A 25,122-nucleotide genomic window follows, 5' to 3' on the forward strand; every position below is an offset into this window, starting at 1 on the left:
ACTGACCAATGAGGACAAGTAACAAAACTGTCTGCGATTAGACGCATTTCATTCATGATGAGAGAGAGAATTATGTTAGTAAATGTCATGCAGCCTATTTTTTATGTTCAGTCATCTTGTGCAAGTTGTAAGACATTGGTATGAGACTTGATGCAGTACTAATTATGTGAGGATGCCTTAAAACATAATGTTAAGTATGAGTTATGAATATTGAGTGACTGTTTAGTTGTGCTGAATAGTTTCAATGGTCAATGATACACTTTTTGGGATATTAATCTCAGATTCCATTTATTAGCCTTTAACTATTTATGCAAGGCCATTGATTTTTAAAAAAAAGTGTTGCATTCAGAACCTGTGCCATTACTCCTGCCTCTCACCTATAGAGCTGTCTGCCCCAAATGCCTTTTCAGTACCTATTTGGGAGGTCTTTTTTGTGGATGAAGAACACCTGTCCCACTTGCTTATCTCTCTCTGAGGTCCCTGCAGCAACATAAGTTGGGGTGGAAGATTGCAACCTTCACATGGTCCGCCCCGCACAAACGGAAGATCAAATAGAACAAGTTGACCAACAACTTTAGGCTGTTCACGCCACAAGAAAGAAGAAGAAGCAACATAAGTTGACATGCACAAGTTAATTGTACTTGCGATGCTGGCATCCATTTTCAGGAGCATTCTTGTTTGCCATGTCCCTGAGATATGAAAGTGGATATGAAGGAGAAACAGAATTAATGTTTTAAAGGTTAATAATCATTTATTGGAAATGAAATGTGGGTGTCTGCACATTCAAATCATTATCATTTGCTGAATGTATAGTTTTGGGAAAGATATTATGTTGTTCATGTCTCTGGGGTTATTGAAAATTTCAAATTTAGGTAAATTATGTTTCCAGTTTATGGACAAAAATGACGTGTACATCTGTAAAATTGGAGCCCATTTATTACCCAGGAGCGGCCTGTATAAGGTTGCACAACACTGAATAACTGTAATACCTTGGATGTGCTGTAGTATTTCCTTTAAAGCAAAATAAAATGTTGCTTTCTGTGATGGTGAGCCATTAAAAGATGCTTTCTTTGAAAAGGAAAAATAGCAGGGATAACCCAAGCATCGCCAGAGGCTTTTCTATTCAAATGTGAAAGCCTTGAGTTTTATTTGGAGCTTTGTTCCTCACCAGTGTTAAATCTGTGTTTGCTAGCCACAGGCACTCTAGGTTTATATAGTACAAAAATAGACATAATAAGTTCGATATTCTTAATTGATCTTAATGTAGTAAGGTTCATAAAAGCACAGGAAATCAACAGTGGTGCTTTCACTTAGATCTTAAACCCCATTAAAATTGAAAGTTGAATAGGGTTCAAATTGAACCGATGGAAATGTTTTTTATTTTGGTAATCTTGAAGTTTCTTTTATGAAGAAGTAAATCATGAAAACATCTCAGAATTATGACCCCCAAGGAAATCAAACTGTAAGACTATTTCGTGCCCTCATAATATGTGTGCAGGTGTACACCAGTTAGATTCAATAATCTAAAAGAGGATTAATCTGTCAACCTGTATTAGTGTTAGAGATTTCAAAATCCTGCAGAAAGTAGAAACAAGATTTTCTAGATTTTGATTTTAACCTCACCACATACTAAAAATTGATCCCAACTAAGAAGGCCTCCAGCAAATTTACCAGCTGGAGGAATGTTTTTAGTGGAAACTCTTTTCAAAATGTTTTTCTCTCTGCAACTGAATGCAAAATTACTCAGCAAATAGCACTTGAGGGAATCTTTCTCTAGGTCAGGCAGCATCTATGGAAAGAAACAATAATGGAAAGAGAATAATAATGGCAAGGCCCTGGGAAACGCGAACCACTTGATATAACCTTGGAGCTACCACATGACAAAGGTAGATGTCAATAATGAGATTCAGATTGCTCTCAAGGAGCCAAAATGCCCAATGTTGAGGCCCTAATTACATTCAGTCACCTTTGTTGAGTAGTTCATGTTGTTCACATGACCAACAGCAGATTCCTGCATTGGACAGACAATTTCCAGACCTGTTATGGGAAGGAAAACACAGCAGTGCCTCCATTGCCTTAGAAAACTCAGGAAATTCAGCAGGACCCAAATGAATATTACAAAATTCTATAGATGCACCTTAGAAAGATCCTTTTGGGATTATCAGAACTTGGTTTGGCAACAGCTCTTCCCAATGCTGCAAGAGATTTGTGGATGGAGCTCAGCACATCATGCCACCCAGCCTTCCCCAACATTTATTCTCTCTGCATTTTATTTTGCCTCTTTATGTGGCCAACACAATCGAGGGCCACTCACAGCCCAGTCATTCCCTCTTCTCCCCTCTTCCTCAGGCAGAAGAGCATGAAAGCTTGAAAGCACGCTCTACCAAATCCAAGGATTGCTTCTTCCTATCTGTATCAGACTCGAGAAAGGATCTTTCACAAGTTAAGGATATATTCCTGAACCCCTCCTTTCCCCCAATTTCTACCTCATTGTGGCTCTTGCACATTTTTTTTAATGTGCATATTCTCTGTAGCTGTAACACTGTATTCTGCACTCTGTTTCCTTTCTCTTTACAGTACCTGTTGTACTGGTGCATTATTTTGATTGTAACCATGTATGAATGTTTTCAACTGGGTAGCACGTGAAACAGAGTTTCTCATAGTATCTTGGTACACATGACAATAATATACTGATACCAGGATACCTGGCAGACTAAAGAGGTTCACTGCCTACACCATCTCTCAAACTACCCACTCTCTTGACTCGTCATACCACCTCCTGTTCCATGTTTGAGTGTCTGCAGTTCCCACATTGGCTTTATCAGCTATCTCAGAACCATCAAAACTGAAGTGGATTTAGTTTCAATCCCAAGAATCTAGGTACGATAAGGAGGAGTTGCTGTTATAATGTTTTTGTAAATATAATGCTCTTTTCAGTAGGTAATTAATATGAAATAATAGATGTCTTTCTCCTGGTGAGTTGTAAAATGACACATCAGTGAACAAAGACAGTTTTAATTAAGTCTGAAGAAGGGTTTCGGCCCGAAACGTCGCCTATTTCCTTCGCTCCATAGATGCTGCTGCACCCGCTGAGTTTCCCCAGCAATTGTGTGTACCTTCAGTTTTAATTAAACTTCACAGAGCCACAATTGAAACATTTTATTATAGTTTGTCATAGTCATAGAGTGATACAGTGTAGAAATAGGCCCTTCGGCCCAACCTGCCCAAAATTGGCCAGCAATGTCCCTGCTACACCAGTCCCACTTGCCTGCTCTTGGTCCATATCCCTCCAAACCTGCCGTATCCATGTACTAGTCACAAGCCTCCAGTCCGGGAAGCAATCTTCCACCATCATCCTCTGCTTCCTTCCATGGAGCCAATTTTCTATCCATTCAGCTATCTCCTTGGATCCCATGTGATCTTGTAAATAGCTCGTTCTAAGTTTACCCCCAGTCTAGTTTCAGTCAAAAATCACTGAATTTTTGCACTTGCACATCTAAACTTTATTTTTGACAAAACACAATTACAGTTCCAACTACTGTACTTAACCACTGCCGTATCTGCCTGATCAAGCCCTCTTGGCCTCGTTCAAACAGAGACACTCCAGAAGGTCATGCCGTCCTAAGCGCTCTCCGAGACGATCGATGCAGGACCTTGTGGCAGTGGACTTTTATAGGTCCCCAGACCTCGAGAGGCTGAACCACATGGGGGTGGTCTCTTTACAATCCAATTACAGATATCGATTAACCGCGTACATGACAGACATCTCCGTAACCCAATAATGCAGTGGCTAATACATTGTATTCAAACAGTGTTCTCAGAGGAAACGAACATCGCAACATGTGCCCTGATATGCAAGAAAACCAGACAAGGCTCAATACTTAATCCAATCAACATCCAACAAAGTAAACTTTTTCACCATTATTTACAATGTGTATGTCTGGTTTGCTTTCATCCGATCCATTTTATGCATTTTGCAATTATTGTCAGAGTCTGCTGATGTTCCCATTCTCTTCCTGCAGCTCTGATCTAGGCTCTAGACAAACTGGCGCCATTCTGCAGCTTGTCCCATTTCTACAGAAAGCACTGTTAAATTGACCAAATGGCCTAGCAGCCCCAAAGCCTTTACTCAATTTTAGGGTCCTAGCCTCTCCAATTTGGCCTGGATTAACAATCTAACCATCCAGAGCAGCCTACCATGCGGAACCTTGTCGAATGCCTTACTGAAATCCATGTACACAACGTCTACAGCTCTGCCCTCTGTCCATGAGGGAAATTGGTTGCAGAATAAATTAATGTGCCCTCTAACATAACAATAGGACCATTTCATATATTTTCTGAAAATTATTTAAAATTAGAATATGTCCATCTAGAACATTTTTACATTGAATTTTTGATATGCTTTTGGTACATAGAATGCATGTTAGAGAAATATTTTTATTAGATTAGCACAGAAAAAAAATCAGTAAATAGGATTATATACTTACTTGGTTAGAAATAAATTCCAGTGCATCCTTAAGATGTTGATGTGATGAAACTATTGGCTTTGTCGCACCATTTCTCTCCTCACCTCCCCCGCTCAACAACTGAAAATATATTTGTTTTCTCACTTCCAGTACCCGTGAAGCATTATGTTTCTCTCCAATAATGCTGTCTGATGCGCTGACTGCTCTAATATTTTCTGTTTCTAAAAACAAAAAAAAAAGCATGCTAGTACAGGGTAGTCTGAAATTAAAACTGGAAACTCAGTAGGGTCAGACAACATATTTGGAAAGAGAAACCGAGTTATTGTTTACATTTCAAAATTTGTGTCAGAATTGTTTCTATTTCTATTTTGCTCTTATGTTGGAAGAACCTGAAATGATTCTTGTGTAGGAAAGAACTGCAGATGCTGGTTGAAATGGAAGGTAGACAGAAAATGCTGGAGTAACTCAGCGGGTCAGTCTGAAGAAGGGTCTCGACCCAAAAGGTCACTCATTCCTTACTCCAGAGATGCTGCCTGACCTGCTGAGTTCTCCAGCATTTTGTGTCTACCTTGGAAACGTTTCTTTCTCTATTGTAGTATTTTAAAATATTTGTATTAAGGTACATATGAGGGGCTTACTGCTTTGGAATTCACAAGTGCAAACTAAACTCCCATGTAGGTGACCACCATGTTACACGGGCTGCGTTCCTTGAAAACTCTCAGATTTTTCCATAATTAAATGCAAAACCCTATTTTCTATTGCACCCATTTGTAAGTGGAAGTCTGAAAGGTGATGGTGATAGATATATCAAATATAGGCAAGATGGTTTAATGATATCTCACAGCAAATTACTTGTCGTATCAAATATAGATAGTTTAATGTTATAACTCAACAAAATTAACCTGCAGCTCTCAAAAACACATCTGCACATGCGTCAAGAAATGCGAGTTGAAAAAAATGTATTTATTTATTTCATCTCCACACACACACACACACACACACACACACACACACACACACACACACACAGTGAATTTTATTCCAGATCTCGGAATTTTGGGTAGTGATTTGCGAATTGTGAATTTTCATGATCTGAAAGGCTGTAATGTGGCTCTTGTCTGTATTCTGACACAGCATGTTGTAACTTCAATGCAATATTCTACTGTACCTCTCCAGAAAATCTGCTATATATATATATGTGTATATATATATATATATATATATATGTGTGTGTATATATATATATGTGTGTGTGTGTATATACACACACTCAAAGTGCTTGAAGTAAATATTAACCAGTTTTATTGTAAGATTGGAAATATGTGATGGTATGGGTGCTTTGGTAGTGCAAATTGCAGTTTACTACAAAGTAGCTTTAAGGCCCTGTCCCACTTTCCCGAGTTACTCACAAACTCTCCCAAGTTTTCCCCTTGATTCGAACTCGGGGAATTACAATAATAGCCATTGGTAGGTACTCGGGGTTATTTTTTTAAACTCGTGGATATTTTTCAACATGTTGAAAAAACGTCCCGACTTACCTGATGCCCCGAGTTCCTACGGCTGGCATTACGAGCCACTACGAAACATCTACGGCCTCCTTCGAGCTCGCTACCGACATTCCCCGAGTTCGAATCAAGGGGAAAACTCGGGAGAGTTTGTGAGTAAATCGGGTAAGTGGGACAGGGCCTTTAGAGTATTTAGATGTATTCTACAGCTTTGAATAAATCCAAGATGTACCTCAAATAGATGTACCTATTATCAGGAACCATTGTCTGGATTGTTGGAATAATGCAGGGTGATCCAAACAATTGATATCTGCAGCCATTTACACTGGACATTTTACCCGAGGGGTGGGGGGGGGTGGGTCTCTCTTAAATGTGGTAAGAATCATTGTCTCCATCACACTATTAAGCAGAGTTTTAGACACCTGCTATACCATGAGTGAAAAATATTTCTCTCAGCTGTTCTCCAATCTGCCCACCAATTAATTTAAATTTCTAAGCCATCTGGATAAAGTTATATAGTATTGAGATGTCCTTTTGCCAACTTGTCCATGCTGACCACGATGTCTACCTGAGATGGCCTCTTTTGCTTGTGTTATATTGTAATTGTTCTTGCCCCTTTTCTCTCTCTGGTATATTGTCCTGTATATCTACCACCCTCTGCAAGAAAATCATGCCCCCTGGCTCCCCTTTAAATATTTCCCTTTTCACCTTAAGCCTGTCACATGATGTTGAGGCAAGGAGCTCATACCAAAATCATGGACAATTTTTATCTGTTATCTTTGTGGAATATAACAATCATTGCTGATTACAAATTCTGAACAATGGAGGCTTCTCTTTCAGGACTGTAGCCACTGTTGTTATGGTTTCAATGCACATTTGAAGTATACTATAATCTTTATACCAAAAAGAGAGAAATTTCATTTATTATATTGTGAACCTTACCTTGAGCATAGAAGTTCATCTTTCCTCCCTCTGAAAAATATATTTGAGTATTTACAGCCTTTAACTGTACTAGCAGCATACATGAAAACAAAGAGTGATTTAGTTGCTATGATCTTTTGTTTTTTCGTACACAATAAATCTCCACTTGTATTAGTAATTTTCTTATTATGGGAAATCAGAAGATTTAATGAATGCAAAATGAATGTTAACTGGTTTGTTAACTGGTTACTTGATTGACTGAAGGATTTAAAGAGACTGCATAGAAACAAACCCTTTGCCCAATCTAGTCCACGCTAACTATTGATCATCCGCTCACATCTGTTCTGTTTTCCCACTTTCGTATCCACTCCCTACACACAAGGGGCAATTTATAGCGGCCAATTAACCTACAAACCCGCACACCTTTAGGATGTGGGAGGAAACCGGAGCACCTGGAGGAATTCCATTGCGATCACAGGGAGAATGTGCAAACTACACAGACAGCATCCAAGGTCATGATCGAACCCAGGTCTCTGGTGCTGTGAGTCTACCATTTTAGGAAGATATCAATGTGCTGAAGGCAGTATGTCTGATGGAATCTACTTTGATATTTGCAATGTTTTTGACGGCATAGTCAAAAAGGTAAAAAAAAGTAAATGGGAAAGTAATACATTGGATCCAAAATTGGCTCAGTGGCTAGAAGAATAGGGTATTGATTTTTTTTTTTGTGATTATGACTGTTATCATTGGGATCATTACTTGGTCTATTGCTTGTTGCTACATATGTTATTGATTTTGTCTTAATTGTAGGGGCATGATATAGTTAGTACATAATACAAAATCTGACAGTTAAAAATGAAGAGGAAAGATTTAGACTGCAGAAATATGATTATTTGGACAGAAAGGTAACAAATGACATTTAATCCATAGGAATGTAAGGTAGTGAATTCGGAGAGGTGCAACAAGACAAGTGTACACATAATAAACTGAATTATATTGAGTGATATGGAGGAATAGATGGATTTCTGAGTGAATGTCCAAAATAGAAGGGAAGGACAAAAAGCTGGTTGTAAAAGTTGATGGGATGCTTTTGTTTATTGGATATAAGAAGAGGGAGGTTATATTGGAACAATGGACAACACGAGTTTGACCATAGCATGCACCATAGCATGCACCTACAGTAATCACATCAAAGGAAAGATGTATTTGCACTGGGGAGACTTACGAGTATGTTGCCTGGATGAGAAAATTTTATCTATGAGGACAATTTGGATAGTTTGGGGAAAACAAATCTGGAATAAAGGTGGCAAAGAAAAATGGGATTGAAGTTTATAAAATTATGTGGAATAGACTAAGAACTAAGTGAGCAGAAATTCATTTTTAAATACAAGAACAAAACGGGTACATGGTATAGGCTGGCTTTGGCATTTCTTGACATTCAGTGACATCAATGGAAATGAAATTTGGAAGTCATGGGAGGGTGTGGTGGAGACAGAGGATTTCATGGCATCCATTTTGTAATAGTGATCAAAGATCTAACCCCACTATTTTCTTATTTTACATTTCCAAAGGAAAGAATTCTGGTTAATAAACAGTTGCCAAATAGACATTTTGGTTTGTAAACATTATGTTATCTGTGGTGAAGCCAGTATAAGCAACTAAGGTAAAAAGATGTGATATTTTCAATTTCCCCTAAATTAATATTTGTTAGTTGTAAGTAGTTAAGAATGAATATACTGCAAATGACTTGATAAATTAGAAAGCAGTTTATTTATCGTTATGGTTGGCATAAAGTTATTGCAGAGGTTAGCAGCTTCTACACAGCCTAAGCTGCCGATTTTTGAATCAATGAATGAGAGATAGGAATGTGAATTAAACACCACTTCACTAACAAACTGGGATATAACTCCTTATAATTAAATACTCTAAGCTGCTTTGTTGTATATAATTGAGTAGTTTGTGACTGGGCAGACATGTTCACACTGAGTACTCTAGTAAAAACATCACCTGTAAACTTGTCTTAGAAAAATAGGGCATGACCAAAATTAGAAATTGTGCTCACTGGAATCACATCATGGAGCTATTCCCACCAGGGAAAGATACTGCAATGGCTGATATTGTGTCTCAGACATCAGTATGGGGGTTGGCGATCAATCATCCTATCCCCAAGTGATCAATTTAGTGATGGAGGGCCTACACATTGTCAGCTTCAACAATGTTCATCAACTACAAGATCAAAAGTGAGTAGGCTGGGGGGGAGAGGAGGTTCCTTCTACCTACCTCCCATCCTTCTGGTTCAACATTGCACAACTCCTTCCTTTCTTATCATATTCCACCAATTGTACCTTTCTGTCATCTCCACATCACCTGCAGCCTTGGCTAATGTCTCTACTCTTCTCCCTAACAGCCAATCAATGCCCCTTTACCTAGATCAACATCACTTGCCAGGTTCGATCCCCATCCCTTTCCTTCACTTCTAGTTATCTCCCGTTCACTCCATCAGTCTGTAGATGAATTCTGACTCAAAACGTTGTCTGACCTGTTCCTCCACCAGTTTGTTTTTTCCATCAATTACAAAGTTTATTCCCTTTGAATACCAATGAAAGCTATTCACTTATGTAGGAAATCACCTATACCTTCTGGTTCCTCACCCATGTTTTCTCATGCTGGTGCTAATGTGCCCTACATTTTTTTTCCTGATTATTCCTTTTCCCTTAATATACCATTTACACTTTACATTTACCTTAATTCTTCGTTGCTGTGGTTTTTGTTTTTTTGTTGAGGCCTCAGGTTGTTGATAGTGTGAGATTCCAGGCTGAGAAATCTATTGTATACGAAGGGAATAGATAAGCTTTCCTACTGGAAATACTGATTTTCTGGTATTGGTATGGCTAGAGCCTTATGTTGCTTGTCAACCCAGCTGGAATGATGATCACTTGATGCTTCTGAGAATGGATTGCTTCTTACTCTGAACTTCATTGATGGTGCTCAGCTCCTTGGGTGGAGAGTGATTAATGAAGCCCTAACAGAAAGTCCAGAGGGGGGGCTCTCATTATCACCTTCTTGCTTGATCATCTCATCTTGCCAAGGACCAGATTGTAAGGGCTCCATTCTTACAAAAGAGGAAACTATGCCTTGAAGCAACAACAAAGTGAAAGTTTCTTGGGAGTTTATTGGAGAGACTCCATATCAGCTTGGGTATTGAAATCTCTACTCAGCACTAAAATAAAGACCTGTGTTTTGTTTTGGGTGGCTCTGGCTAAAATTCAGAGGCAGGAATTTTGCAACTGTTATTGTTGCCCAAGATCCATCCATTGATTTGACACATAGGCATGAATATGGGCAGAATTAAGAAATTATGCAATTTTGCTGGTGTTTTTTTTTGTGTACATGATTTGCAGACTATGTGAAGCATTAAAGGAATGAAAATCTTTGAATTTCCTATTCAAAGAATTTGTTATGGAGCATTTCTGTTCTTGAGCAAAGCACCTCTATCTTCCATATGCAATAATCTGCTCTAAATTGGGAGATGTTGCTGATTTGCATTGCAGTTGCCCCATTTGAGTCCGAGGTAAGAAAATTAAGGGCTACTATAATCTTAACTGCCACACATGCACAGAAGTTCAGGCATGTTGAAACTCACTAAAACTCCTTAATGTTAGCTGTTGGTCACAATGCTGCTCAATCAAGTGCATGTGGATGCTAATATTCTTTGAATGCATCCTTTCTGGACAGAACTTCCTGCTATCTTTTTAACCCATGTTACCTATTTTCCTCTTTATGATACGGGAGCCCTAAGTTGTCTCCCACCTTTCTTCCACAGAAAGGGAATCACTTGCATCATCATCATCATACAACAATGAATCTCATCATCATACAACAATGTTTAATATTGTTAAAACAATCTCTTCAATGCTTTTGGTTAAATATCAATAAACCGGCATTGAGGTAAACCTGCCGCTGAGCATTCCTTTACATATTAATATGGCATTGGGAGTGGTTTTGTGCCGTTGCTGAGACAATGTATATTGAACGTGGTTCGATCAGTTGGATCAATACTGTCTTATTAATCAGGGAAGTCACCAAACCAGTGTTAGGGAAGGATTAATGCTGCCAGCTGTCCACTGTTTTTACTTACAACTTGGCATAAGATTGACTTCAATTTGCTGAGTAGCACAAGTCATGGCAAAGATGTGCATTGAATATTTGTGAAGGCAACGAGTCTGAAGAAGGGTCTTGACCCGAAACATTATCTATCCACGTTCTCCAGGGATGTTGCCTGACCCGCTGAATTACTCCAGCACGTTGTGTCCTTTTGTGCATAAACCAGCATCTGCAGTTCTTTGTTTCTACAAACAAATTAGTATCCGTAACTTTGTAAAAAAAAAAAGGCCACCTAGGACAGCTTTGTGGTAATTTTTTTATAAATTAAAATATTATTAAAAGATTATTTCGGTTCTGATGCCAGCACAGTTATGTTTTAAAGTCAAGTCAGCACTAAGCACAATAAAATTTGGCTTGTTTGGTGTCCATGTAGAATCAAGATCAATTTGAAATATTTCCTTTAAGACATTAGCATTACTGGTGAAAGTTTGTATTAACCTTCATTAATTACATTAACCAAGAGGATAAATATTTCCATTTGACTATTTTCATTGGAATCAGTTATAGAAAAATATAACTCCATTTCAAAAGAGCTAATCTTTTCCAACTTATTTCCTTGATTAAAACAAAACAAATCTGGTAAAAGTAAATTCTGGAATTGAAATTGACAAACCTGAAGTTAACTATGCTTGGGTAAATTTTGTAGTTTTAAGACATCGCCCACATGAAGTATGGGCTAATAGTTTCTACCTCTTGGGTCTTAAGAGGCAAAAGTACAATACAAAGTCATCGCCTATGCCTCAAATTATAATATGTGTTAATCTCTTTACCATTAATTATGCTGTACACTATGGGCAAGGATGACATTATTTGGTATCTCTAAAGGATTGCTGGTTGTTCTTCTGGGGTAATTCATAATGAATAACAGCTGCAGAAAGATTGAGGCCAAACATTAGAGAAAACAGCTTTTGAAGTTTCTACTATGAAGCTAGACCTTTTTTTGGTGAACTGGCATTCTCCTTGGAAGAAAAGTGCTGCGAATGTATGACTGCAAAAGTTAGTGCTGTCTCAGCTGCACAGATTTTGGGAGCAGGTGAGGAAGGAATTTTCTGGTCTCGGGAGAGTTGCTCTGGGAACGATTTGTTTAGGTTTACAATATTGCTTTAGCAAGCATGGTGCAGGTCACACAGAACCAATATATATAGCAAGCTGACAGCCAATCAGCTTTTGCAAAAGGTAAGCATACCTGTTATACCAGAGCATTTCACATTTCCATCCTAACAAATCATCTGAGAAGTTTTGCATTAAGTGTGACTAGCAGTAATATTAAACATAGCTGCCAGTATAAGATGTATGCAGGTGCGCACCGTAGATTTGTATAGAGTGGTTGATGGGAGAGTACTTGGATCACAGTTTTTTACATTCCTGCGGTGGTGTCACCTGCAAATTTGTAAATGAGAATTTGGCTGCAGTGATTAGTGTATAGGGAGGCAGGGCATTGGCGTTGATAATCATTGTGGAGGATGCTTTGTTGCCTTTCCTTACTGATTGTGTCCATGTGTCAGCAAGTTGAGAATCCAGAACGGGGTGCTCACTCCAAGGCCCAGGAGTATGGAGATGAGTTTGGCTGTGATTATGATGTTGAAGATGGAGCTATAGTCAATAAACAGAAGTGTCATCCAGATGTTCCAGCGATGAGTGAAGAGCCAGGGAGATGGTGTTTATCTACTCTGGATATTTTGCAGTTGTCAATGAATTGTAGTGGAACAATACCATCTGGGAGGCTGGAGTTAATGTGTACTATGACCAGCCTCTCGAAACACTACACCATGGTGGATGCCAGAGCCACCAGATGGATGTCATTAAGGAACACAACCTTCCTTTTAATTGGCACTTGGTTGACTTGTTAAATTAGGTGGGAACTTCAGAATGTAGTCGGGGAAAGTTAAAGATGTCCATGAATAATCCTGCCAGCTGGGCTGCACAGGTTTTGAGGTCACAGCCAGAGCCTCCATCCAGTCCAGTTTATTTCTGTGGGTTTACTGTCAGGAAGGTCGATCTAACATCTGAGATGTGTGCAGTTATTCCACTGACCTTCGGTTCAAAGCGAGTGTAGTATACATTGAGCTTGTTGGGAAGGGACACCATAATAGTCTCTTGATGTTGCCTGACTTCACTTTGTCACCCATTGTGGCATTTATACCTTGCCACAATTAACGGGGATGTGAGTGATCACCCTGTGCTCGAACTTGGTCCGGACTTCCCTCTTGGCATCCTTATTGGCTTTGTAAGCTTATACATGGATTTGCGGTATCACTTAGGATCATTTAACATGAGCATTTCAGACGTCGACTTAACCTGGGAGTGGACCTCATGATTCAACTATGGTTTACTGGTTGGGGAGCACTTGTGTTGTCTACTTTGGCATGCAGTCCTTAAATGTTTACTGATGAAGTTTGGGACAGCAGTGGCATTCTCATCTGGCTTTACTGTAGAGTTCTAGAAGGGTGTAGAATGCATGGCTGTGAGGATCAGGGAAGTAATTGTTCTATTTCAATGGCAGATTGGTGGACTCATGGGATCTTAATCTTTCATTAAAAAGGCATTGCACAGCAATGTATGCCACTTCGGTAAGAGAAGGAACTGTGGGGATATTATTTGAAATTGGATAATTCATTGTTCATGCCATTAGATAATGCACGAGGCAAGTACCATTAAAATACACTTGTTCAGGTACATGGATACAGAAGGTTTGAAGGGATATTGGTAAGGTGCAGGCAATTGGGACCAGCTTGGATAAGCAACTTGGTTGACACAAACAAGTTGGGCTGAATGGCCTGTTCTTCGCTGTATAGCTCTATAACGTGCAATGGAACTTCCAGTTTAGGAAGGCTCCAGGGTGCTGTGGAAGTGGATGCTTTCATTGTATTATCTGTGCAGTTGATGACGGCTTGCATTTGTAGAAGTCAGTGGAAACTGCAAATCTGCACCAATCCATGCGCCTACATAGGCTCTCGCTAATTCATGTAATTTACAGCACTGGACTTATGAATTTGTGTGCCATTGTTTGTGAGATCCTAAAAATGTCTTCCTTGGAAGTGTGGAATGGTCCAGGCAAAGCAGTCAGTGGTGTTGGTGAATTTGGCAGCTGTTGGTAACTTCAGCGGCCTCACTAACTTCCTAAACCACTGTAACATAATGTCCCAACGGCTATTTGATGAAGACCAGCAAACCAGACGTCTTCTTCACCACCCTATGCCTGCAATCCCGTTTTCATGGAATAATGTACTTGTACTCCTGGATCCCTATGCTCTACAGCAGCCTCCAGCGCTCTACCATTCTCTGTGAAGGCCCAGCCTCTGGTTGGTCTTCCCAAAATGCAACACTTCACACTTATCCGAAATAAATTCCTGTTGCTGAGCCTGGAATTCGGGTGAGTTGATGGTTCTGGTCAGCCACCCTTCAGTCTTCCGGCACCTCACCCGTGACTAAAGATATCTCAACCAACGAATTTGATGGGGAATATCAATGCTTTTAGGAATATTCAGGAATATTAGACCATTTAAACTCTCAAGGCTGCTGAACTACCCTAGAAGATCATGTCATAATTCTTTCATTAAAAAGACATTGAGCACAGCAATGTATAATAATTCCACCATCACAGTTCCATCATCCCTTGATTTATTTATGACAAAATCTCATGGACAAACATGTTTATTTCATAATTTGATTAACTTTTTTGTTTGCATTGGTTTCTGTTTCCTAAAATTCAACATCCTCTTTGCTCCCTTCTCCAAGCTGGCAGGTTAATATGAGACTGGATGTCTGGGTCAACTTGGGCTGTTTTTTAATTAGCATCTACAAGTGTGCAAGTTTTGCATGCAGCCACTCCTCTTGAATTCTTCTGATATTGCTTTAATCTATTTCTTCCAGGATGTATTAACTGAATTAGTAACTGACCCTCTGGAAAATCAAAGACATGAACTCTTTATAATCGATGTCAATATTTTTTCTGCAACCATGCTAACAACGTCCTATCCATGGAACAAAGCCCCCTCATTCAGCGGTTAGGATAATAACATGCAACACCTTCACCTTTCATCCTTTGCAATCTCTGAGGATATTATTTTAAACAGTTGATTTCACCTTGTATTTAAGCATTGACAACTCATCAGTATCTGTTTCTGTTTGCCAGAAGTAGCCAACACACAATAAGAGAGAGATCTCTGTCAATAGAGAAAGTAGAGTCACGGTCATCAAGGTCAGCTATTTAAGTGTGTCCTTTAAATCAGGGAAGATAATTAGAGAAGGAGACAACATACTGATAAGCAGGAGGCCCAGGGCTGATCACTTTTCATCCTACATTATATTAGCAAACATGTGCAACTACTGTTGAACACCCACATTTTTAAAGTGAGAACACACTTTTGCATGCTCTTCTGCTTTGGTATGGTCATCAGTTCGTCAATGCTACTAATTATATTATTTTTGCAGTGAAAATAAATTTAATATTTCCAGCTTGTTATTGTGTATTTTAAATACTCACCTTTTTGCTCTCAAATTAGCAGCAAAACAAAATCCATAACAAATGTCTACAACAAATTATTTTCCCACTCAATTCTAACATTCCTGTTAATGTGAAATAATATATTTCCATTTACAGGTAATGATATTGATTGTATTGCTATGATTAAACTAAACTATTTTATATAAACTAAACATCCGCAGGCTTTACCACCCCCCCCCCCCCCCCCCCCCCCCTCCCCCTCTCCCTTGACTCCATTCAAGGCCCAAGCAGTCTTTCCAGGTGCAGGAGAGGTTCACCTGCACCTCCTCCAACCTCATCCATTGCATCCGCTGCTTTAGGTGTCAACTTCTCTACATCGGTGAGACCAAGCGTAGGCTTGGCGATCGCTTCACCCAACACCTCCGCTCGGTTCGCAATAACCAACCTGATCTCCCGGTGGCTCAGCACTTCAACTCCCCCTCCCATTCCGAATCAGACCTTTCTGTCCTGGGCCGCCTCCATGGCCAGGGTGAGGTCCACCATAAATTGGAGGAGCAGCATCTCATATTTTGCTTGGGCAGTTTACACCCCAGCGGTATGAACATTGACCTCCGATTTCAGGTAGTTCCTGCTTTCTCCTCCCCTTCCCAGCTCTCCCTCAGCCCACAGTCTCCGCCTCTTCCTTTCTTCTCCCCCCCTCCCCCCTGCATTAGTCTGAAGAATGGTCTCGACCCGAAACGTCGCCTATTTCCTTCGCTCCATAGATGCTGCCTCACCCGCTGAGTTTCTCCACCATTTTTGTCTACCTTTGATTTTCCAGCATCTGCAGTTCCTTCTTAAACTATATTTTCTAATCAGTTGTTACTACTATTCATAAAATTCCTTTTACTGAGACTTTCACTAATCTTTTTCCCTTTTTGTTTTGGCCTATTATTATACCTTGGGGATTGCCTTAAAGAAGCCAGCTGTGAAAATCTACCAAACACATGAATCAGCTGAAATGCATTAAGTGCCCAGTAAAAAATAATTTGGTTTGAAACAAATCCAAGTGTCCAGCATAAGTCAGTGATTAAAATGTAAGCACAGCAATAATTCGGAAATTTAGACACAGGTGAAGGTGGATTATATTAAATTTAAATTTTTTAGATTAATCTTGCTGTGTTGCTTGCATAAAAGTGAAATGAATGAAAATCTATTGATAGCTCAATGGTAATATTTCATGACATTGCTCTGGAATTCATTTAAGTGACAGGAATAATGGGTACACAAGCCTGAATTTTTCTTCATATTTTTGTGAATCAGCCTATAGATCCTAGTGTTTTTCAAGCATCATCTATTTGATGAAATGAGAAGACAGTATTTAAATATATTTTTGATTTTGTCACTTTGTTCTGTGGTCCAATCACAGGTCGTAATTGTCCAACTTGTGGGATATGTTTTTGTATATCAAGTTCACCGAATATCATCTCCTTGAATAAATATTTACAAATGCACCATTAGTTACCAAAGCAAAATCAGTCATTGTAAGGAGGACACAATTCTTAAGGTATTACAAAATATTTTCAGTTGTTTAGTTTCTCCTAATTCAGGAAGATAAATTATCAACATGCTGTTCTAGTACCTGATTTTACTGGAGCAGTATTGGTTGGTACATGTTTATTTGTTATATGTACCAGATATGAACTGGAACCATGACATTCTTATTTGTTTCAGCTTTATATGCACATTAGATGCAACAACAACATTTAATATACAATACATTATTAGTTTTTCTAAGTAAACAAGTAATCACAAGATTACAATTGTAACCTGGACAGGCTAGATGCAGGAAGATTATTCCCGATGTTGGGGAAGTCCAGAACTAGGGGGTCACAGTTTAAGGATAAGAGGGAAGTCTTTTAGGACCGAGATGAGAAAATCATTTTTCACACAGAGAGTGGTGAATCTGTGGAATTCTCTGCCATAGAAGGTAGTTGAGGCCAGTTCATTGGCTATATTTAAGAGGGAGTTAGATGTGGCCCTTGTGGCTAAAGGGATCAGGGGATATGGAGAGAAGGCAGGTACAGGATACTGAGTTGGATGATCAGCCATAATCATATCGAATGGCGGTGCTGGCTCGAAGGGCCGAATGGCCTACTCCTGCACCTATATTCTATGTTTCTATGTTTCTAACTGTAGAGGTCCTGCTTTTTAACTTTCTACCTAACTCCATAAATTCTCTATGCAAGATTTTATCTCTGTTCTTGACTTTGTTATTGGTGCTAATATGGACCACAACCTCTGGTTGCTCTTTCCTTCCCTTTCAGAATGTCCTGTACTCACTCGAAGACATCCTTGAGCCTGGCACAAGGGAATCAACACATTATCCTGGAGTCTCTCTCACAGCCACATAAGTGCTGATCAGTGCCCCCACTAGTCTATATAAAGTCCCCAATCACTACTGTTCAATTGGACTTTTGTATTATCTGATGTACAACAGAGCTGGGCGTGGTCACACTGATTTAGCTGATGCTCCTATCCCCTAAGATGCCGTCTCCCAATAGATTCCAAAGTCTATACCTGTTAGGGCATAGCTACAGAGGATTGCTGCACTACCTTCCTGTCTCCTGCCAGTCACCCATCTAGCAGAAGTGTGACCACTTCCTGAAACCTATCTAGAACCAGAGTAAACAATCCAAATTGGTCCAACTTCTACTTGTAGCTAATACCTCCTAATCCAGGCAGCATTCTGCTAAACCTATTCTGCACCCTCTCCAAAATCTCCACATCTTTCCTGTAATAGGGTGTGCAGAAGTTCATGCAAAATTCAAAATCGGCCTAACCAAAGTCTTATGGAGCTGCTTCATGATGTTCTGACTTTTGTACTCAATGCTCTGACCAATGTGCCTTCTTTACCACACGATGTACTTGTATCGCCACTTTCAGGGAGCTATGAATTTAGACCCCAAGATACCTCTGTACATTAATGATATTTAGTCTTGACATTCCTCCCAAATTGCCACACCTCACACATGTGTGGATTAAATCCCATCTGCCATTACTCTGCCTGTATCTGTGGCTGATCTATATTCCACTATATACTTTGCCAGCCTTCCTCACTGTCTGCAAATCCAGCAACTTTGGTGTCATTTGTAAATTTTAATAACTCACCCATCTACATTTATGCCCAAGTTGTTTACATAGATTCAGATTCAGATTCAGGCACTGCCATAAGCTAACGATTGAGGAGCACTTCAACAACAACTCCGACCCCCGACTCATGTGGCAAGGCATCCAGGCCATCACGGACTATAGACCCACCAACACCACCCCCACATCCAGCGATGCCTCCTTCCTTGAGGAGCTTAACCACTTCTATGGCCGCTTTGACAGGGACAATCTAGAGATGGCCATCAAGGCTGTGCTCCCTGCAGATCACCAGCCCCTCACACTCACCCCCTACGATGTGTACGTGGCACTGAGCAGGATCAATGTACGTAAGGCTGCTGGCCCTGACGGCATCCCCGGGCGCGTCCTCGGGGCCTGTGCTGCGCAGCTGACAGACATCTGGACTGACATCTTCAACCTGTCACTTGCCCAAGCAGTTGTCCCCACGTGCCTTAAAACCACCTCCATCGTGCCGGTGCCAAAACACTCCACTGCGGCAAGCCTCGACGACTTCCGCCCATTTGCACTTCCTCCCATCATCCCCAAGTGCTTCGAGAGGCTGGTCCTGGCACACCTCAAAGGCTGCCTACCCCGCACATTGGATCTCTATCAGTTCGCCTACCGCAAGAACAGGAGTACGGAGGATGCCATCTCAACGGCACTTCACTCCGGACACTCCTTCCACCAGGAAACAAATAATTGCACTACTATGACTGTATGCACGTAAACATATTTATTTATTGCTCATATTTTATGTTGCTCTTCTAGGGAGATGCTAACTGCATTTCGTTGTCTCTGTACTGTACACTGCATAATGACAATGAAGTTTGAATCTGAATCTGAACCTGAATCTGAGATGCTATCAAATGCCTTCCCAAAATGTATGCTACTTTCCTCAGTGAGTCCAGTGTATAAAACATCAAATAATGAATCCCTAAATCATTAATTGATGTGGCTTACTGCAACTACTTTCAATTGTTTTCAGCTTAATGGTGCCTATTTCAACAAAGTGAAGCTTTGAATGAATCTATTCCTTGGTTTTTATTAACTAAGTTACCACATTGATGCCATGGCTAAGAAAGCACACCAATGCCTCTACTGCCCCAGGAGATTAAAGAAATTTGTCATGTCTCCAATGACTCTTACTAATTTCTATAGAAACACCATAAAAATAATTTGACAAAGCAACTTGGTCTGGCCATTGCTTTGCCCAAAATCGAACATTGGACAATACAGCATAGGAATCGGCCCTTCAGCTGACAATATTCTCACCAAACATTATGCCAAAATAAAGTAATTTCTTCTGCCTGCACGTGATCCAGATCCCTCCATCAATGTGGAACTATGTGTCTATTCAAAGGCCTCTTAAATGACACGATCATATCTGTCTGCACCACCATCCCTGGCAGCGCGCTCTCGGCACTCGCCAATCAATGTGTAAAAAATCTTGTCCATGCTCATCTCCTTTAAACTTTGCCCTCTCACCTTTAAGCTACTGTATATCTAATCTTTGATTTCCATCCTGGAAAAAAGGTTCTAACTGTTTACCCTATCTATGCCTCATAGACTTTTATCAGGTCTCATCTCAACCTCCCGAGTTGTGGATGCAGCCTAATCCATCGCACAATTGGGAGTTGAAAAATGGCACCAAACTGGCAACTCTGCATACTGTCTCGGTGTACTACTGCTATACACTTGTAATCTATCTGAGATGCTTATCTAATATGTACAGTATCTATGTGGCTATGTACAATGATACTTGCATTGAACTGTATACAAAAATGAATTTCACTGTACCTTGGTCCTTGTGATAAATAAAGTATCATACCATCCGTCGGGCAGGAGATACAAAAGCGTGAAAGCACGTACCACCAGATTCAGAAGCATTTATTTTGCTGCTGTTCTTAAACGACTGAACAGAGATCTCATAAGCTAAGGGGTTATCTCCCAACCTACCACATTGCACTATTTTGTACTCTGCACTTTCCCTGTAACAATAACTTCAATACACTGTAGCACTATATTCTACACCCCAGTATTTTTCTCTTTGCATTACGTGTTGTACGTCCGTATGGTTTGATTATACTGTATTGTATGATTTGACTGAATAGCATGCAAAACAACGTTTTTCACTGTATCTTGGTACGTGACTATAATAAACCAATATTAATACCAATATTAGCATTTCCAAATGCAAATTAATGATTGACCCAGCGGAAGTGAGGGCTATGGGGCTCACTTGCAATTGCAAAGTCCCTTATCACTACTGTTCACCTAGTCCCTAATCACTACTGTGATTAAAGTCCCTAATCACTGCTGTGCCCTCTCTGTCATCAGCAGCCCACCAACAGAAAGATTAATAATGAGATGGTCAGCTTATAAAATGGCAGTATAGTCATTTTTGATAGACTACAGAATAAAATCAAATTATTTAGATTTTATGGAGGAAATTGCAACTGATAATATTAATGGGTTTAAGGGTAATAAAGAATTATATTTGTAATGTAATAGATTATTCTAGCTTATACACCATTTAAGACTCAAAGTCTCAATGCTGCATGTTTTTCGCCATAAAATAATTAGTAGCAAACAAATTCAAATAGTAGCAGCATATTTTCATTTAATTATCAATTGGTGTTTTGTTAAAGGTGTGATGTGTAATCACTGGAAACCTTGGAGATTTGAATGAATAGCCAAGTGACATTGCTACACCAATGGTCTCAATGCATTTAAGGCGAGTGGAGGCCCCGTCGAGAATGACTGCCCTGCCTGCAGCTGTTTGTCCTTTCACCCGTTTTTATTTTTAGTGTGTTGAGAAAGTCTTAGTTTTGGATGTCTAATCTTTTTATATGGGGGGTGGGGGTGGGGGGTGGGGCAGGGAGGAGGAAGGGGGAAACTGTATTTCAGTCCCTACATGGTCGGAGATGCGGCTTTCCTCCGAGCCGCATCTTCGCCCCTTCCTCGCGCCCTATGAATGGGACTGGAGTGGCGTTTCCTGCTGGGACCGGCCAGAACCTCAGATTCGGCGGCGGCACAGCGCTGAAGCACCATTGCGAAGCGGGCGATGCCTTACCTGGGTCACCGTGTGGTAAGCTCCGGAGTGCTGAGACCGCCGACTCCTACATCGCGGAGCTATAGTCACAGAGCATCCAGCTGCGGGCGGCGCTGGGTTTAAACTCCACGGAGCCTGGGATCTTTCGCCGAGATCGCCAGTGTTGGAGCTCCGACCAGCGCGGCCTGTGGACTTCGGGAGCCGCTGTCTCCGGGGAGCGGCCATTCTAGACACTCCAAGCCGCTGAGAGTGTTCTCCTGACACCGGAGCTCCATCATCCGGCGAAAGGGCCTGTAACATCGGGCTGCCGTTGCGGCGACTGAGGAGGCCTCAATAGGCAGGACCATGGGTGAACAAGAGGAAGAGGACTGGACTTTGTTGCCTTCCCTCACAGTGGGAACCATTGTGGGGGGATGTTTTTATGTTCAATGTTAAATTCTTTAATGTTGTGTTTTATTTTTATTGGTGTTCTGCAAATGGCAACTCAAATTTCACTACACCAATTGGTGTATGTGACAAATGTCCCTTGTCCTTTGTCATAGAATAAAATAAGAGCTGATATTTCTAACAGTGTGTTAATGTGAATTGCATGTTGGTGTGAAGAGATGACAGCTTTGTATTTAAAATTGTTTTGAATAATTTTAATTCAGAAAAATTATGTCAGGAGATCTCAAAGGCCCACAGTCAGTTTACAAAATGTGATAAGAAAGAAATGGTTCCAGTGAGGGAGCACTGCTTCATTTAATAAAGCAGCTTTGGTGTTTCTCCTTCAGGATAAGTTCCAACGCACTGAAAGCATCACTTTCTGTTTGCTCTGGAATTGATCTGAAATATATAAATGCTTAAGGCAAATTAATGTTGAAGGAAGATGATTGACATTCTTTTGGAAATGTGGTAGTGCAACTCACTAATGATTGCGATCTCTTATCTCTTGCGATCTCATCTGTGATGCTGATTCTACAAATTACTTTTAACTCTTTAAGAACCCTCTGATACAGGAAACATTACAATCTTCCGTGTTCTTTAATAATCTCCCATAGATGAAGTTTGCTGCAAGTGAGGCATGTTATTTGTTTTTTATTCTGTTTATATTCCTTGGAATGTTCAGGTACAGGACAAACTGACTCCATTAAAGTATTATGCAACAATAATAATTTCATTGTTGCATAATATTTCTATGCTTGCATCGAAAAGGAGAATAACAATGTACCTTCACGGGTACGTACAGTCTCAATGACTCTATGGTCTTTTTTGCTCAGCCCAATGTCAGAAGATCCTTCTCAAGGGCAATCCCCTGGAAAGTGTCTGGCTCTGATGGTATATCTGGCCATGTAATCAAAACCTCTGCGGGCCAACTAGCAGGAGCTTTCATTGACATCTTCAACCTTTCACTACATGGTCCAAGGTTCCCAACTGCTTTAAAAAGACATGCATAATATCTGGGTCCAAAAAGAGCAAGGTGACGTGCCTCGACCGGTGACACTCGTGTCTATTATGATGAATGATTCCAGGGATTGGTTATGACACAAATCATATTCTGCCTCAGTAATGACCTGGAACCACTTCAATTAATTTACTGCCATAACAAATCAACAACGGATGTGAACTGCTGGCTCTCCACTCTGCGCTGGACCACTTGGATATCAGGAACACATACGTTGGACTGTTGTTCATTGACGACAGCTCGTTGATCAACATCATCATCCCTTCCAAACATGTTATCAAACTGAGTCAATTCGGTGTCTGCTCCTCCTTATGTAACTAGATCCTGGATTTCCTCATCGGTAGATGTCTATCAGTATAAATGAGCAACAATACCTCCTGATCACCGTCTATCAAGATAGTCAAGAGTGTTTTATTGTGATATGTTCCAGATAGAACAATGAAATTCTTACTTGCTGCAGCACAACAGAATATGTAAATATAGTACATAAATGAGAGAAATAAAGTTCAGTGTGTGTATATATACACAAACACACATACTCAAAAAACAAACAAACAATTATAATCATCCGGGCACCTTAGGGCTGCGTGCTTGGTTCCCTACTCTACTTTCTCTATATTGATGACAGTGTAGCCAGACATAGCTGCAGTGCCATCTTTAAATTTGCCAATTATACTCCCATCGTTGGAAGAATAATGGCTAAAATTGAGTCAGAGTACAGGTGGACGATCAGGGATCTGATTGAGTGGTGCCAGAACTGCAAGCTTGCTCTCAACATTAACAAGACCTAAGAGCAGATTGTTGTCCTCAAGAAGGGAAAGTCAAGGAACTATGCACCTGGTCTTTTTGGTTGGATGGTGGTGGATAGGGCCAAAAGCTTCAAGTTCCTAGGCAGACATATCTGATATATTCTGGGCCCTACGCATTGATAACAAATAAATCTCACAAACACCTCTACTTATGCAAGAGTTTGGGGAGATTTGATATGTCGCTGAATACTCTATTGAACTTCTACACTTTCCACCATATCCTCTCCACCGTATCCTCTCTTCAGTACGGATCATGCAAAGTGATTTGCATTACAGGCTGGTTCAGAAATTCAAATGTTCAAGAACAGGCTGCAAAAAGTGGTGCACATTACACCATCTGTCATGGATATTGAACTCACTACTGTTAAAGGCATCTATAGGAAGTGCTGCCTCAAGAAGGCAGCGAATATCATCAAAGACAATGCCAACTTTGCCATGCTCTCTTCTTGCTGTTACCATTGGGAGGATAGTACAGGAGCCGAAGAATCATTACTTTTCAGGTTCAAGCACATGTTTTTTTTCATCAAACATGTGGTTCTTGAACTACTTTGGTTGCTCTACATACTTTGTTTTTTTCACTATCATGGCCGAGTTTACCAAAAATTACTGAAAGTTTATTGTTGCATCTAATTTGCCAGTAAAACTACTGTAAGTACGAATTTCATTGTTCCTGTTCATATCCGATGCATATGACAAAGAGTTGACTCTTATGTGCAAAATATGTAAATATCCTGTAATGATGGAAGTTGTTTTGATAAAACATGAACTTGCATGTGTGCTAAAATTTAGCATTACGAGCACTGAATTTTTAATCAGTTTTTTGTTTTCTTTAGATTTGGGAGAATGGTTTGTGCTGCCTCGCGTTGGTGCCAATGGGCGTTGTTAATTTGTTACCTTGAAAGAGTGGTATTGTGTCTAAATCCCGATGATCCTAATGTGTGCAGCCACTGGGAAAGGTAAATGCAATCTGTTTTTGTTTATTCCTTCATGAATTTTATGTGCAATGTTAAGTTTTAGTCATGAAATTGAGGAGATTTGGCAATAGGCATAATGCTGTATCCTTTTAATTTTTTCTTGTGTTTGTAGTAACTTTATTTTAATTTTGTTGCTTTATCATGCTCATCAGCAAGGGCTACAATAATTTCTTCTGTATTCTTTGTAATTCTA

General features: G+C 40.1%; 1 protein-coding gene across 1 annotated transcript in view; it reads left to right on the forward strand.

Annotated features, from left to right (window-relative positions):
- The window catches only part of megf11 (multiple EGF like domains 11), a 240,773-nt gene that overhangs the window by 18,323 nt on the left and 197,328 nt on the right, over window positions 1-25,122 (forward strand). The window contains exon 3 of the mRNA XM_033050114.1: window positions 24,789-24,911. Coding sequence (XP_032906005.1) covers window positions 24,799-24,911 — 113 coding nt within the window. The 5' untranslated portion in view covers window positions 24,789-24,798. The remainder of the gene's footprint in view (window positions 1-24,788; window positions 24,912-25,122) is intronic.

This window comes from Amblyraja radiata, chromosome 34, assembly GCF_010909765.2.
Source record: "Amblyraja radiata isolate CabotCenter1 chromosome 34, sAmbRad1.1.pri, whole genome shotgun sequence".
Lineage (NCBI taxonomy): Eukaryota > Metazoa > Chordata > Chondrichthyes > Rajiformes > Rajidae > Amblyraja > Amblyraja radiata.